At 38.3% G+C, this 17,250-nt stretch overlaps 1 protein-coding gene across 4 annotated transcripts in view; it reads right to left on the bottom strand.

The window, feature by feature from the left end:
• The window catches only part of CPEB4 (cytoplasmic polyadenylation element binding protein 4), a 55,199-nt gene that overhangs the window by 36,454 nt on the left and 1,495 nt on the right, over positions 1-17,250 (bottom strand). For 2 of the 4 annotated variants that reach the window (XM_028154570.2, XM_008147596.3), the window contains exon 2: positions 1,296-1,377. In XM_028154570.2, coding sequence (XP_028010371.1) covers positions 1,296-1,377 — 82 coding nt within the window. Of the gene's footprint in view, positions 1-1,295; positions 1,378-8,082; positions 8,498-10,644; positions 10,697-17,250 lie in introns of those variants that run through there. The other 2 variants (XM_054718160.1, XM_054718157.1) reach the window with 2 other exon arrangements.

Raw genomic sequence — 17,250 nt, 5'->3', positions numbered from 1 at the left:
AAAGGTCAGAGAGGCTGAAGGACTATTCAAAGTCAAAGTGCTAAGCAGTGGCCAATTCTGAACGAGATATCATCTTTCCTCAGAAACAGCAGCATCTGGTTAGTTACCCATCAGAGTGCCACAGGACATCAGTGAAGACCTTCCAAATGATCTTATTCCAAACAGACCTAATCGGATGGATGCTTTTTAAAATACATATTATTTTTCATCTCTCCAGACTTCAAAAAGCTTTCCTCATTAAAAATTTACCATTATTTATTTGTTGAAAAGTATTTTGTTTTACTGCATCAGTAATATGATAAACCAAATTTAAAAAAAAAAAGACAAAAACTGGGCCAGGCTGGTCACCATTTGAAGCAATAGGCTGCCTTGCCACCTCTGACCTCAGTCAGTGCAAGCTGTGTCTGGCACGAAGCAGGCTCATTAACACTGAATGAATGAATGAATGAATGAATGGATGGATGGACGAACGAACAAATGAACAAACAATTTAAGTGGGATGACAAGTACTTTCAAGTAAAATATATTTGTGCAGAAAAAATGTATTTTGTGGGGTAGTGTTCACAAAATCAGAGCTGGAAGTGCCCTTAGAAAACATCTATTCTGGTCATTCTCAACCCTGGCTACATATGTGACATCAACTGGGACAGGACCCAGGCATTTGTATATTATTCTTAAAGCTCCCCATTATAAAGTCCTTGTGATTAGGGTGATTCGAAATCCCTTGCTATAAAGATGAAATTGAGATTTACTCAAACTTACATGTCTTATTCAGGATAATACAGATAGTTAGAAATAGAATTGAGACAAGTAGGAATAGCACTACTTTTTCCTTAACATAATACACAGGAAATATTTCAAGAATGACAAAACATCATTTTAACTTTGCAACTCTTGGCCATTTTTAAAAATTTGAAACTAAGCTAAAAATTCTACCACCGTTTGCACTCTTTTTAGTGTCTGTCACTGTCATGGGGTCAGACACGTAGGTTTAAGGCATTGAGCAGTTTTTGCCTGAGATATAAAACAATGAGGTGTACGGTCCACGTATTTTCAGCTAACTGCCTACCCTCAGCAGTTAGTTAGTACTCTGGCAGTTCTCTTAATTAATTTAATAATGGGCCTACGGTCAGTGGCTATCAAATATTTAACAGAAAGTCCAACATACATAAAATTGATGGACCTGGCTAGATACAAAATATGAATCCAAATATTTGCCATCATGTTGATCAGATTATATAGATAGTATAAATTTTAAACTATTAAAATCAAATAGTTACATTTTTTAAAAGTACCTTTAATCGAATCATTTTCAGCTCTCATTATGTCAATGAGTGAACTCTCCAGGGAGTGCATGTCGAATGTCCTGGGGCGATCCTGTAACACAAACAGCCACAAACCACTTTTTAAAAAAGCATTTAATTATAAAAGAGAACAATAAGCTGCACAGGATGGGACACAGATCAAAAGTGGCAATTTTATCCCCTCTCAGTGCAATGTATATTATTGCTACATTTTATTTTGAACACAAAACATCAAAAACACAAAGGTTAAGTACCCTGGGCTCAGCAAAGAGTGATTTGATGTCTAATAATAATTCCAATAGACGCATTACTTTTTGCTAATAAAGAAGAAACAATAAAAAGTAGTACAGAACATTCAATGAATGTAAAAATAAGATTTGTAATCTTTCTCTGCCCTTAAGATCGCAATACCATGGCAAAGCTTTCCAAACTGGTTCCAGCAGTTACTGACTGGAGTGGCATCTACACATGCTATACAGAATAGCTCTATTTTCTTACAAGCCAAGATTTAAAAATAGTCATCAAATGTCTGCAAGACCACCAAGAGGCCAAGTAGTCTTGATTTTGCTGCCATTAAAATTAAAGGGAAGAAGAGGCATGGAGAACACTGCTGGTCTAAATCCTGGCTTAACACAATGCATTTCAGGAGTGGGAGAGGAATCTTAAAATACACAACAACCCAACTGCTCTGACATTCTTCTGGATGAAAAGTACTAGCGATAACTGAAATTAATGCTTAGCTTGATAAGTGAAAAGTTGGAGATGGAAACATTTTCAAATTAAACTTTGAAAGGAGGCAATGATACACACTTCCATCGCATCTTAAGCGTAAGTACACACACACAGACCACAGCCAGCATAGTAAAGAAAAAGGAATTTGACAAGCAGGATTCCGTAACCTTCTCTTCAGTGATACTGTCTCTTACATTATTTTTTAACTCAAAGATCTTCAGACACAATGTATTGAGGATTTTTAGGCTCCATGAATTCAGAAGGAAGCAGTTGCAGCAGTTAGTTGATGCAGACTAAGATCAAGGCACAAGTGCCATACCCTTGCCATCCTTAGCCTCGTATGTCCTCCCCACCCCTCACAACCCAACCTTATGACCAATTATAATGATTATAAACTACACGTGTCTAACATTTTACTTCTTATCATGCTTTGGTAATTCAAAGAGTTCAAAAGCCACATATTTTGTCAATCTTCCTGTTCTCAGAGAGGCTGTAATGTTTGTCATTCTTAATTTATACCCTCTAACTCAGTGGTTCCCAACGTGGGGCACGGGCAATTTGATTTTTAAAGGGGGGCAAGTCGAGAATGAGTTATTAACAGTGAATTTTTTGCATTTCTTATGGTTCTAGGGGCCACATATACAGTAATATAAATATACATTGTGACATATTTATGCATTTCAGTTCTCTATTACATTTTGAAACTTTATTTGCTATTTTTTCGTATCATTTCATATTATTATCATTATTTTTTAACAATTTCTTAGTGATTTCTTCCTCAGTACTTCAACTGTCCTTTCGCTTTTTTATCTTTCTCTTTCATGGATGCCATGTTCTTTGGAAGCTTGTTAGAGACCAAGTGAATGGCCTTTTAGGCTTCCTCCACGTGAATAGGAATTCACTTTTTGAATAATAAGAATTTATGTCACGGGAGGGCGGGGCATCAGGATTTTAGAGATGCTTAGGTGGGGCACGGCCAAAAAAAGGTTGGGAACCACTGCTCTAACTGATCTTTTTGGTCCATTTTTAGCCTCTAATTAAAAAAAAAACAAAACACCCAAACTAACCTAAAATGTGTTTCTGCCATTAGGCAGCAAGCGGAGGAGCAGACACTAATACATAAACTTAAGGAATCATAACTCCACCAAGATGCTTTTCCTACCAACAACCGAAAGGCCAAATCAAGGGTGCTTTGATTTCCACAGTTCATTCTTTGGTTTTGCCTTTTATGATTGTGAGTTGGGCCCCAGAAGGTAAACGACTATAAAATGGAAGCCTTGTTAAGTGACAGCTCTTCTTGACTGAGGGTGAGCTGATGACCAATGAACATCAGCAGAAACTGAGGGCATGAGCTCAGACACTAGGAAGCTCCAAGGCCACCACTGGCGAGTCACGTGAACTTGGGCACTTTCATCTCTAGATCTCTCCCCTAATCTGAGGAAGGAAAGAGTTTGATGAGATCTCGAATATCCCCTTCCTAGCTCCAAAATATACTTGTATTCTAGCTTTCTGATGGCCTTAGTTTGTGTTTTTCCAAGAGTCACAGTTTAAATTATTTTATGGCACGAACCAAAAAATGAGAGTGAGAATTACTAATCAAAATTTATCACATCTGCCCATAGGAAGCTGGAGGTCCATCACAGATTAATGCCAAATAACAAGCTTTAAAAAATCGACTTAAAACAATTCATTGAGGGGGATGTCTTGATTTCAAAAAAAGGTCAAAGAATCTATTATGGAACAAAAGAACACCGGCAACTATATTTGCTTCACCATTGCCAGTTTCTCTAGGCAGCCTACAGGGAGAAAAGGTAAAAAGCAGAACTACCCTTTATTGAGCATCTACTAAGTACCAACCTTATTCTAGGCACTTTATTAATACTATCTTAATTAATTCTCAAACCTCCTTATAACATATGTTCTGTTATTCACATTTTAATAATAAAAACTAAGACTAAGGAAAAGCCACAGTCTACTGCACAGATAGGACATTGCATAGTTCAGCAGTTTAATCAGGAGTCAAGTCCAAGTTTCACTCCAAAGTAGGCAGTGCTTCCTTGGATGAGGTAATGGTCATGGCAGTCAAAGGACCACACTAATTAACACATGCATTTGAATAAATGAGACACTCTGCTGTAAGGGTCCAGGGGGCAGGAATGTGCTGGCTAGTGTCAGACAAACAGTAGGCACTCAAATATTACTCATTAACTGAAAGAAATAACAAAATATATAAGAGTAATCTAGAATGATATCAGCGATACTAAAAACCTAGGAAGAGAAGGAGAAGCCTTATCTTCCCCTCCCCTGTTGAGATGACAGACAGATGTGGTGCATAAATTAGTGACCCATCACAAAGGTATCTCTAGGTTATCCACTGCTAACCACGGGAGTAGAAGTGGTAGTAATAGTAATCCTACCTAATAATAGACAAATATGCAAATTGACCGCACCTTCGCTATGCCCAAGCCACGCCCACAAGCCAAACCACGCCCACCAACCAATCAGGATGAGTATGCAAATTACCCCAACAAAGATGGCGGCTAATTTGCATATCAAGACAGTGTAGAAAGAAGCCAAGAGCTGCAGAAGGGAGCATAGCTGCAGAGAAGCAAGCAAGTCTTGGGGAGGAGAAGGGAGGAGCGGAGGCGGGGCCGGGGGAGAAGGGAGGAGAGCAGGCAGGTTGGCGGAGAAGGCAGGGTGGGGGAGAAGGAAGAAAAGCAGGCAGGCTGGTGGAGAAGGTGGGGCAGGGGAGAAGGGAGGAGCGGAGGCGGGGCCGGGGCCGAAGGAAGAAGAGCGGGCGGGCTGGCGGAGAAGGCGGGGCGGGGGAGAAGGGAGGAGCGGAGGCAGGGCCGGGGGAGAAGGGAGGAGAGCAGGCAGAGTGGGGTAGAGTGCAGCAGGAAACCCTATTGCAGGATTTTTCCTGCAACGGGAACGCTAGTAATAATAATAATAATATCAGCAGCTAGCATTTATCTAGCTCTAATGCTTTACATGTCTAGTCTTATTTATTACTCACAAAAATCCTATACAATTAGGCATATTCAGTTATTGTCCCATTTCACAGATGAAGAAACTGAAGCTTAGAGTGATTAATAGTTTTATCAATATCAGGTAAAAGTAGAGGCAGAATCTGAAGGAGGAACTAAGCCTTATGATGATAGAAAATGTAGCTTAATAATCATGAATGAAAATAAAAGAGCATCAATTATTTTCAAGGCTCAGCAAAGCAAACTTGGTTACAATGCTTAGACCTCATTTTACTTTGTAACCTTAATTGTTATATTTAACATATGGAACTGCATGTCAGTAACTGATTGGTTTCAATTTCTGCTATCTCTACTTCACAGAATAATTCCTAAAGGAAAAATCATACAAGTCACTTTGAAAATCAAAGTTGATAAAAAATAACCTTCTGAAAAAAAAATAGTATTTCAAAGAGCAGGCAGGACCCACCCCTTTATGATGCACATCTGAATAGACCTGCCATGGCAAAATAGGAAGACTACATCAGCATGTAACTGATGACAAGACAAGGCTTTTCACAACATTCCAGAAGTAGCCACAAGAAGCACACAAACCACGTGGTCTATTACTATCAGAAAGAACTAGATTCAATTAGGGCCACAAACCAAAATCATCATTCGTGGTTTGGGGTTTTGTTGTTGTTGTTAATGTTCAGATGGATAATCTAAGCCAGTGCTTCTCATACTTGAGAGAACATCATAATCATCTGGAGGTCTTGTCAAAACATGGAGACTGGGTCTACCCCCAAGTTTATCTTTCAGTAGCTCTGGGTAGGGTTCAAGAATTCACATTTCTAACAAGTCTTCAAGTGAAGCTAAGGACTACCACACTTTGAGGACCACTGAGGTAAGCAATTCCATTGAACAGGTTAACTTCATTAGGTAGTTGGAGGTGTGATTTGTAGCTTATATCCTGGTGACCAGTCATGACACAATTGAGCTTAAATACTCCACCTAAACCATTTCCATATGAAGAGAAGTGCTTCGCTCTCAAAACCTAAAACAATGCCCTTTGTTCCACTCTCTATGGTCATAACTTGAAAAAAAATGACAATCAATTTCAACAAATCAACCACCACGGCATGCCCATTCTATTACTGACTCTTCTCTCTTTTATACTTGAGTTAATATGTTTCGGCATACTAGACTGGGTCTAAAACATAAAATACAATTAACTGCATGTAGCCAGATCATTAAGAAGCAAGACAGCCCTAGCCGGTTTGGCTCAGTGGCTAGAGCGTCGACTTGCGGACTGAAGGGTCCCAGGTTCGATTCTGGTCAAGGACACCTGCCCGAGTTCTGGGCTCGATCCCCAGTGCAGGAGGCAGCTGATCAATGATTTTTTATCACTGATGTTTCTATTTCTCTCTCCCTCTCCAAAATCAATTAAAAAACACACATATATTAAAGAAAAAAGAAGCAAGACAAAATTCAGCTACTCCCTTGACTCATTCTATTCCTATAAAGACAGACATCACTGTGGACACTTCTCAGACTGCTATGTATCTGTACTGGCCTGTGGAAGTTTCTCTTTCTGGCTTAAATTTTCCCTGGTGAAGAAGGGAAAGGAAAATATTTTGTTTTGAAAGTAAAGTCTATACCAGTGTGTCAAAAAGGTACCTAAATAAACAGGAAGTTAGAGATGCCAGTAAAGCCTATAGTTAATTAACGGTAACTATAAGAGTTTTAATCCGAGATTTTCCAAAATGTAAATATTCTTCTTGGATTAAATATTTAAGCCCACAGACGAAACCGGTTTGGCTCAGTGGATAGAGCGTCGGCCTGCGGACTGAAAGGTCCCAGGTTCGATTCCGGTCAAGGGCATGTACCTTGGTTGCGGGCACACCCCCAGTAGGGGTTGTGCAAGAGGCAGCTGGTCGATGTTTCTCTCTCATCGATGTTTCTAACTCTCTATCCTTCTCTCTTCCTCACTGTAATAAATCAATAAAATATATTTTTTAAAATATATTTAAGCCCACAGACATTGACTGTATGGCCCTGGCTGGGTGGCTCAGCTGGTTGGAGCATCATCTTGTATACCAAAAGGTGGCAGGCTTGATTCCCTGTCAAGATACCTAGATTGTGGGTTCAATCCAGGGTCAGGGCGTGTGTGGGAGGCAACTAATGGATGTTTCTTTCTCACATGGATGTTTCTTTCTCTCTCTCTCCTCTCCCTTCCTCTCTCTAAAATCAATTACGAATAAAGAAATTAAAAGTTGACTATATGGTCAACTTTCAAGATTCCACCTCCAGATAACCCACACATTCTTGTGCAGGCACAAGTCCCCTTTTCCCCGTGTCTCCCTTAGCATGCTGACATCCTGCATGATATTGACAAGCTCTCTTATGGCTATCTCCCCCGTGGACTGCGAGACCCACTCATCCCCACAATCACAGATTGTAGCATATGTGTAACATACAGTAAATCCATCGTCTCCACCAATATAAAAGTGGCTAACTTGTTCCTCCTGGCTCAGTGTTGTGCATATTACATGAATTATGTATCATTTACATAAATCAGTTCCTCACAATCATCATATGAGGTGGGTACTATTATCATCCCCATTTTAGGCAAGTGAAGCTATGAGAAGTTACCTAATTGTCCTCAAAGTCACACAGTAGGCAGTGAAGTCTGGCCTGCACATTTAGTAGCATCTCACATTCCTAAGCAGGTTCCTTCCTTAGTCAGTACTTTCTCATTATGACCATTTTATAATGAAGGCCAAGAGTCTTACAGAGCAAAGGATTGAATGTCCTCGATGTATTACCCTCATTGGAACAATAGCTCCATTCGCTCCCATGTGAACTGACAAACCAGATCTCTCCAGAAAACCTTTGAGAACATTTTTTATTCCACCTTCACTAAAGAAACCACACTCCTTTTGAGCATTAGAAATCCTTAAAGAGGTAAACATTTCTTGTCACCATTTAACTGTATTAAAAAAATAGACTGGCATTCTTGACTTGATTACTCAGTTCCTGGATCAATAGTCCCCCTCTTTCTACTGACTATTTGTTCTCACCTTGCCTGGCAGAGGGAAGTAATTAAAATCCATTCCAAGACCTGCGTTAAATCACCTCTTACTAGACAAGTGATCTTGACCCTGCAGTGTCTCCGAAACTTGATTCCATCAGCAAAGTGAGGATCACACCTTCCTTATGAAGTTGTGGTGAGGAGAACTGAGATCAGGCCTGCGACCACCTGTGCACAATGCCCGCAGTCAGTAGACCCTTTCAGTAACTATTCCCTCTGCCCCTTCTCTCTGGTGCAATGGTAAGAGAGCCTCAATCAAGCATTGTCAAAGCGGTATTGTTTGTATCTGAATAATTCAGCTGTTCTGTGATATTTCCTGTAGTCCATTTTCATAGAGATCCAAAATCTATAAACCCCAAAATATCAGTATATGATATATCCTTCCTAATAAGCTATTCAGGGCAAGAGGTCATTAAAGGAAGTAGGTAATACTACTAAGGTTCCTCCCTAAGAAATGAAGTAATGAGCGCCCTTCTGGCCACTCCTCTATCGCCCTGCCTGCTGGCTGCCAGAGCTCCTCTGCTCCACGTCTGCCTGGCCTGATCAGGGTCCACAGTCACAGAGAGAACAGTCACCCACGGGCACACTCTGTATTCATAAGCGAGGCTTGTGTCCTACAGGGCTTGTAACCCATGTCATCTCTTCTCTTTTATGAGCCTTGACAGCAATTGTCACAAAGCAGCCTGTGGCCAATGTCACCTCTCTGGGTCCTCATAGCTCCCACCCACCGTCCTTAGTTCTCCTGAGTCTCCGAAGCAGAAGGTACTTCTCCACACTCAGGCACAGAGTGAGAGGTCACCAGGCTTCACACTTCATATGGAGAAGGAGCATGCTTGCCTGGTCATGCAAGCCCTCCCAGGGACCTCTGGAACCATCTAGCATTTGTGGATTAAAAGAAGCCTGAACCTCAGGGAAGGCTGAGAGAGGAAAACTGGCCAAGCTCATCCCAAATTGTTGGTCACCGGCTGGTGTTTTGGTGTGTCTGCTGGATCTCTTTTTTGGTGATGCCATGTGACCACCAGCATCCTTCTCTACCCTGACGGTGGTTTCCTTAAAGATTAGCACCAGGTTGAGTGGTGAAACAGGCTGAGCAGATGCAACACAAATATGGGCCTTGCTTTAGTTCCTATCTTTCTTTTAAAAATAACTAAAGAAAAACATTTTTTGCTTTTTGTTTTTAAGGGGCAAAAAGCTCCTTATCTTTTAGAAACATAGACTAAATGATTTATAAATGAAATGATACAATACCTGGGACCTTCGTCAAAATAACATGAAAGGGAGGGAAAGGGTTAGGAAGATAGAGGGACGAGGACTGTCCAGGAGTTGATCATTGGTCAAGCCAGGTGACATGTACACAGGGGTTTGCTCTATTTTGTCTATTATTGAATATGCTTAAATTTTTCCATAGTAAATTTAAAAGGCATGGGGGGGAACTTTACTCAGAGGAAAAAAAATAGTTGGTCACTAAATTTTTCACAATGAAGGCATCATCTAGGCTGTTTCCCATTATTATTTAACTATAGTGACTTTATTTTTAAAAATTATAGTTCAGTTTATAAAATTTTTCCTTAAAATTAAGCTCCCTTTACCACATGCCCGTTATACAATGTTTTTCACATTTTAAGAAAATGTGCTATTTGCAAGATTTTGCATTAATCTTTCTGATGATTTGCTTTCTTATAACAACAGAATCTTCTGAAAGCTAAACATGAGATATATTTCATTTTATCCTCAAGAAAACCAGACAAAAGAAGTGAGAAAATGAAAGATCAGGACGGTTGAGCGGCTCGCCCTCAATCACACAGCTAGAAAGTGTCAGAGCCATATTTGGAACCAAGATCTGAGTTCCATACTATAATTAGATTTTTCTGAGTAGCATCATTCTCATATTGGGTTTTGTTTTTCTAAGGTTCTTACAGACAGCAGCTATTTCACTGACTAGCATTTGATGCAATCCTAAAAAACACCTGGAAGAACTGTTACTAAAAGTATGTTATGTAATCTTTAAATATAAATATGGCTCTCAACTATGTTATACTGCGGAATTATGATTGGGATATGTCTGGTAAATATTCAGCAAACAGAAATTGCCCAACCTAATTACTCTACAATATGAAAAGCACTTGTTCAGCTTAAGACTTTAAACTCTGTACACATGAGAGAGCACCTGTAAGTGGCTGATGGAGTGTTTCTTTGACAGGCAATGGGACCTGCATTCTGCTACCCATAGGTTCACGTCTGCCTTTTGTGGTACCATTTTGCCACCAAACTTAAATAAGCACATCCGTGTACAAGGAAGCTTGTACAAGTACATATTTGTAAATGTGACCATTAATAAAATATTTAGAAATGCCATTTATACATTGTTTTTGTTATACCTAAAGTTGAATGTTAGTTTACTTTAAACAGCTTATGGATTGCAATAAAAGGAAATTATTTGGGCTAGCTGCTAATTTATAGTAATAAAAGCATAATATGCAAATTGACCGAATGGCTGAACAGTGGACGACCTTCTGGACGAAGCTGGGGCTGCGAGGGCCTGCGAGGGCCGAGGCAGCCACGGCAGCCGTGGCTGCGAAGTCCTACTCTTGCACATCGGGCCTCTAGTTTGTTTATAATGGAAAAAAAAATGTTTGCTCAGTATCACTCAAAGATTAGCACAGATAAAAAATATATTAAATAAACCAAATCAAAATAATTTTTATTATATATTTAGTCCTATGTTTAGACCACAACATAGCAGGTGCTTTATAAATAAATTAATAAAAATATGAAAACCAAAACTCAATTCCAGGATAAAAGCTAAAATATACTCTTAGCAAAAAAAAAAAAAATCACAAATTCTTCATTAAAATATCATTTTCTGTAATATATACAAATGTTTCAAATTTCTTAAAATAACAAATTTGGTAAAATATTTCAAAATACTGAAAGATACAGGCTACCAACACTAATGAAAGTTTAGGGAGTTTAGGGAATATACAACTATAAAACTTCTTTTCAATAAATTTAATAATTCTGCTAATAATAATTTAATAATTCTGTATTATCTGTCCTGGGTTGCATTTAGTTCATCCAAAAGGAGCTCTCTGAGAAGTAAAACCTATGTAATAAAATAAGCAATACCAAGGACTATTTGAACCATTCACAGATGCCCAAGCTACATTTGTAATTATTTTAATTTCATAATTTAATTCAATATTAGAGATCTATGCTTTAAATTAAAAAAAAAAATTCAAGGGACCTCACAGTAAGCCTTCAAACTGTCAGGTATTACCTTGATAAGGACCGTCTTCCTGAATTTCAGCAATTTGCTCAAGGTCACGCAGATAATTAGAGTTTAAGAGTCAAACTTAAGGCTGGACCCAGAGCCCGTGCTTCACTCTGCTACATTTCTGGACTCACAAAATAGCCTTTCTCAGTCATTATTCAAGTTTCACCTCCAGAAACTGATTAAAAATAGGATCAATACCTTTATCTTTCTATCTACTAAGAATTTTCTGAAAACCTGAAAGTGGAACTCCTTCTGTTTCAATAATATAAAACACTAAATTTGAAGTAAACAAATTACATATTGCTATAAACTTATCATGGTAAAAATATACCTTAATTTCTGCAAGAAAAATTTTCTCTGGACTATTAAATATGAAATGAGTTTTAGCAGGAAAAATTAAGATAAATGCTAAAGTCATGGGCTCACTGCCTTAAAGAGAAACACATTACACATGTTATGTTATCTGTGATGGGGCAAAAAAATAAGGTACAATAATAGAGTGCTGAAAAAATGTGGTGGTGGATCTTCCAGCTTATTTTCCTTCTAGCAACATAGAGAACAGTCCCAAGAAAAATAAATTTAGACTTTAAAATTCAAAGTAGACATATGTGAATGTTAAGACTGCCTTTCCATTTCTTTCTCATGAACACCAATAAGGATTATTCTCAAAAGCATAAACTCACGAGCTAAGTAAGTAAGCATCTTTCTAGTTGCAATTAGCAAAAAACACAATCAGTAGGCTTGCAATAAACAGTTTTTTCCTGAAAGATGCTGGAACAATGTGTTGATCATATTCCATGGCTTCTCTAAAGACAACAACAAAATATAATAAAAAACTCTACCCAACCCAAATTCTATTCCATCGGGAAAGCAATTACACCTAGTTAAAAAGCTTTCTACAAGAAGATATAAAATTAGATCTGGTAGGCTTTTCCCAAAGTTTTTCCAGTATCTCAATTTTGCTGGAATTTACAGTGAAAATATTAGTTTCCCCTCTTCTTGTATAAATTAATACAAAAATCAAAGTTTCCTATGCAAAGACCTGTCTTAAAACTATATTAAAAACAAAAAATGTAATGAGGTTGCACTTTAGACAATTTAATAATTCACCATGACTTTTAGAACTGAAGCAACACAGTAAGTACACTTTCTGTTTTAAAATGTAAGATGGCATTTATAATTTTAAGGATCAATAAACTGACAACCCAAGGAGAACTATTAAAGTGACATGAATTATTTGCCTGGTTAAGAAAGCAAATCCGTGGTGACTGTGTCTGTAGTCAGAGCAAATAATCACTAAGTCCTATCAATCAATCTCTGTGACAGATTGTGTCCCCTTTTCTTTTCTGCCTACTTCCTGGTTCTTAGCTAATGGACATGGGAACATAACTGAGCTGAAGATAAGAGAGTATGAGAATAGATACTATACAATTCCCCTTTAACTTTTGTATAGGGCAGATGATCTAGGCAGCCCCCCCTAAAGAAATGCTATAGTCAAATACAATTATTGGCGGTGCCCCAACATACTATTTGGTTGGGACATCAGAATTCCAGGATGTGCTTGTAGGACGGGGATTTCCCCTTCCCCCCACCCCCGTTAATGTAAAGGTCAAATCACGTCTGTAGTCACATGAATATGGATCCTGTTTCTTCATTTTGAAATTGGGACAATAAAACCAGACCTCACGGGCTGAGAAATCTCACATAGGAAGAGAGATAACGTATGTAAAAGCACCTATTTCAGTGCCTGGTATGTGATCTATAATAATAAAAGAATAATATGCTAATTAGATCAGACGTCCTTCTGGGCAACCTTCCGGACGAAGCCGGGGCTGCAAGGGAAGCCCGGGTCTCTGGTGCCAGAGGGAAGCTGGTGCCAGCAGCCAGGGGAAGGAAGGCCTACTCTTGCACAAATTTCGTGCATCGGGCCTCTAGTATGTAATAAAAAAAAAGAAAAAAAGGTTGATTTGAATACTAAATTTAACATTTAAAAGTTGATAAATATATTCTATTATTTCTTACTTTCAAAATGTTATCTATAATCAGTTTTAGAGCAGCATGTATCAATTATTCTCTGTAAAAAAGTTCCTCTCATCTTACTTGCTTCTGGGAGGCACTTCCTTACTCCACCCCTTCCCTCCCACCTGCATCAGGTCTATGTGAAGAGGCACTGTAGTATAGCAGGTAAGAGCCAAATTTTATGTGTGAATAGTAATAATAATAATAATTTCTACCTTGTGTGATAGTTGAATGAATTAGATGAGTTTATACATGTAAAACACTTAGAATATCATAGACATGTTAGCTATCCTATCTAATAATAGAGTAACATGTAAATTACCATCACTCCGCTACGCCCATGATTGGGCGGCGGGAGGCTGGGGGGCGGGACTCGGGGTGGCCTATCCGGCCATTGAGAGGCACGGATCCGCCGCCACTGAGGGGGGCTACCCTGCTGTTGAGAGGCGCAGGGGGCAGGACTCCCGCCCCCTGCACCTCTCAACGGCCAGATCCGCGGCCGCTGAGGGGGCCTGCTGCGGACACCCAGCTGCGCCTCTCAACGGCAGGGTAGCCAGGTGTCCGCCCCTGCGCCTCTCAACAGCAGGGTAGCCCCCCTCAGCGGCCACGGACCATCAAAAGTGGGGGAGCTGGGTGCCTGTCTGCTCCGGCACCAGGCCTTTCAGAAGTCTCCGCCAAGCTGGAGGCTTCTGAAAGGCCTGGTGCACCAGCGGACAGGCACCCAGCTCCACCGTGAAAAGCGAAAGCGTGTAGGGGACCCTACACGTGCATGATTCAATCATGCACTGGGCCTCTAGTTATTAAATATATGTTAAATTTAGTTGTATCTGAAAACTGGACTTGAGGAATGTTATCTGAATTCACACAATGAAAACTTTAAGTTAAACAAAACTTAGAAACAAATTTTAATACAAAATATCCCAAAATACAATGTTTTGGCATATCAGTTATCTGGAAGATTATTCACATATTTGGAACCTGTGCTCCTGCTTCATAAACATGGATAAAAGAGAAAATTAAGATTGGCCAAAAAAAAAAACCAAAAAACAAAACAAACAAAAAACACCTCATTAAAAATGTTACCATTATTTTTAATTCACTATATGGTACTCAAACCTGCATTAAACAAATAAAAAAACTATTCTGATAAACATTGTCTAGTATTAGTTACATTTCAGGTAAATTATTTCCTTTTAAAAACAATACCATGCTAGTCTTTGATTGGATACCAATGTTATAAAGTAGCTCTATCCTGTAATGTCTGTGGGAAGTTTAAAGATCTCTCTTACACCTAAGGAATAGCAATTGAAACTGAATTACTAATATCTATAAAATTTCTTTCCTAAAATTAATAGTGCTCAAAGAAATAAATTTAAATAAGAGAGTAGTGGTGGGTTGTGTTTTGTTTTTAAAGAGTGGATTGTGGAGGTAAATTCCAGTTACTTACTTTGCTGAAGGATCAAAAGGAACTTAGAAATCACCTAGGTCACCCCCCACATTTTATTAAGAAACTGAGTCCCCCCAATGCTATGATACCGACTGATAGGGCCAAGACCACAATATAGGTCTCCTGGCTCCCAGTCAAATAAATGTCCCTTCAAGTTTTTTCATATCAAATTTATCCAATTTATATCAATTCAAAACTTTCTGTGCCAAATAACTAATTCAAATGAATTCTTGTTAAAACAAACACACAGAACTACATTCATTCCAGTAAGCACCACAGCAGTCAGTTTACTAACTTCTTATGATATTTTCAAAACCCAATTAGGAATTTGTTACAAAGATTTTTTTCAAATCACTTATTTTTATTGTGACTTTCAAATCACCCCAATGCTGGAGCCTGCATACTCATGCGTGTGCGCGTGCGTGCTTGCTCTCCTGCTCTCTTACACACTCTCTCCTCAATCTCTCTAAAAAATTGTGGGGATGGTGAGGAGAAATCAGCAATTTACTTTCTAATCCTACCATATTTGAGCCAGGTATATTGACTCCTTTTTCCCATCCTCAGCATAAGAGACAACAATTCCAAGGAATGAGTTAGTTTCTAGCAATATATTTTAGTAACAATCCTAGCCTATTTTATTATTTCAGAAACCAACTTAATAGAAACCATCTGATGGAAGATTTCACTTGTTAAACACATTCCATTAGCTCCATAAAAATATTATTCATGTGCACACATGTTGTTTATTCGTTTTCTGAAATTTTTATTTTCCCAAAGCAAACCTTTATCAAAGTTAGTAAACTGAGAATGGAAAATAAACCTTGAGGTCATTCTGTTAGTGTATAGTAGCAAAATAAAAAAGAATAGTGTATTCAATATTCAATTCTGAGCCAATCTTAATCCAGTTAAAATATATAAAATGCCACCTAGATTTTTTAAAATTAGCTATAATATATGAGTAACTCATAACAGTTAACTTTGCATTAAATTTCCCTTAAATTTATGTTCAAAGGAATGTCAAAAGCAACTTTTTAAAACTAGACTTCATGAGATTGTCAATGTCTTAACGGCCTTTTACCTGACCACTGAAACACAATAATTGCTCCCTTTGGTCTGAGTAAAATCTCTTTCTAAAAACAGAAGCCAATAGAGCTTTTTGATCCTTAGGCAAAAAATTGTTTTTAAAGAATCTAAAACTAAATTTAACCAAATATTGTAAGATACTTTCTAACCATTACACCTGATTCCTTAGAGAGGTTATACTTCATTCCTTGGAATGACACAGTGTTTTCTTAGCAAACATCCCCCACCACTAAGTAAACTACTAATTAAAACAGATAATTCTTCATGTAATCTCTTTTAGCCCTTGTAGAAAGAGATCTAATATAATTCTCTACCTACAACACATGTGTATGTATAAGCATGTGTGTATACAGGTATATTTTTAATCCTTGGTTTTTTAACCTAGAGTTTGTACTCTTATGAGCTGTGTGCTCTTAGGAAAGTTATATCTTTCTGATACTCAATTTTTTCATCTGTAAAATGGGATAATAATTGAACTTACCTTGTGGGGTTGTTGTGAGGACTGATTAAATGTTAGTTTATTATCTCATATAAATTTCCTGAACACATAAATGATCATACCCCCAAAATATACAAATTTAGTGGGGCATCTGATGTTCAATTAACTATGAAATTCCCCTTATCTCATATCTATCAGCTAGACCGGCTGCTCATTAATTCAGAAACATCAAACAATGTGAGTCTTGCAGAATAAGGATACACTGGTGGCAGAAAGACAAGTGATCCTGGCCTAGATCTATTTTTAGGCATGGTTTAATTAACTACACCCCTAGTGTTAACATTGGAAAATAAACAAATGGGTGAAAGGCATCATAAAAGAGTCACTCTGAGATCTACAGTTTCATAGTACTCACAAATACATGAGCATGAAGAAAACACTTAGATCACTTCTCTAGCAATCCTTGCTGACACAAGGCAGGCCAGAAACTGCGGAGGTTTCAAAGGAAATTAATGAGTTCAGACTGTTCACACCGCATGGTTCAGAGAGGTTCCAGGTGTAAAATGCAAGCGTGAGAAAACTACAGTTTAAGGGTTGGTTTTCAGTGACTTGCCACCTTACAGTGGAGAAAAAGGAATTTTTTGGTTTTATAGTTACTGCATATAGGTAGAAAATGCTCAGCAGTTTCCACAGCAAAAGATATCTTTACATTATGTACTTCATGTAAATAAGTAGGGAAAAACTAACCCTGATTCTCTTGTCAGGCTAGAAAGGTATTAGTTAATAATTACGACATCACTAGCCAGCTACCTGGTATTAATTATGCCAAGTCATACAATAAGATTACAATGAGAAATTTACCCAAGAAACAGCTGAATATTTTGTTCCAAGTTAC

The sequence above is a fragment of the Eptesicus fuscus genome, chromosome 6, assembly GCF_027574615.1.
Source record: "Eptesicus fuscus isolate TK198812 chromosome 6, DD_ASM_mEF_20220401, whole genome shotgun sequence".
NCBI lineage: Eukaryota > Metazoa > Chordata > Mammalia > Chiroptera > Vespertilionidae > Eptesicus > Eptesicus fuscus.
Note: the sequence above shows the minus strand (reverse complement) of the source record. Positions and strands in the feature narration are given on the sequence as shown.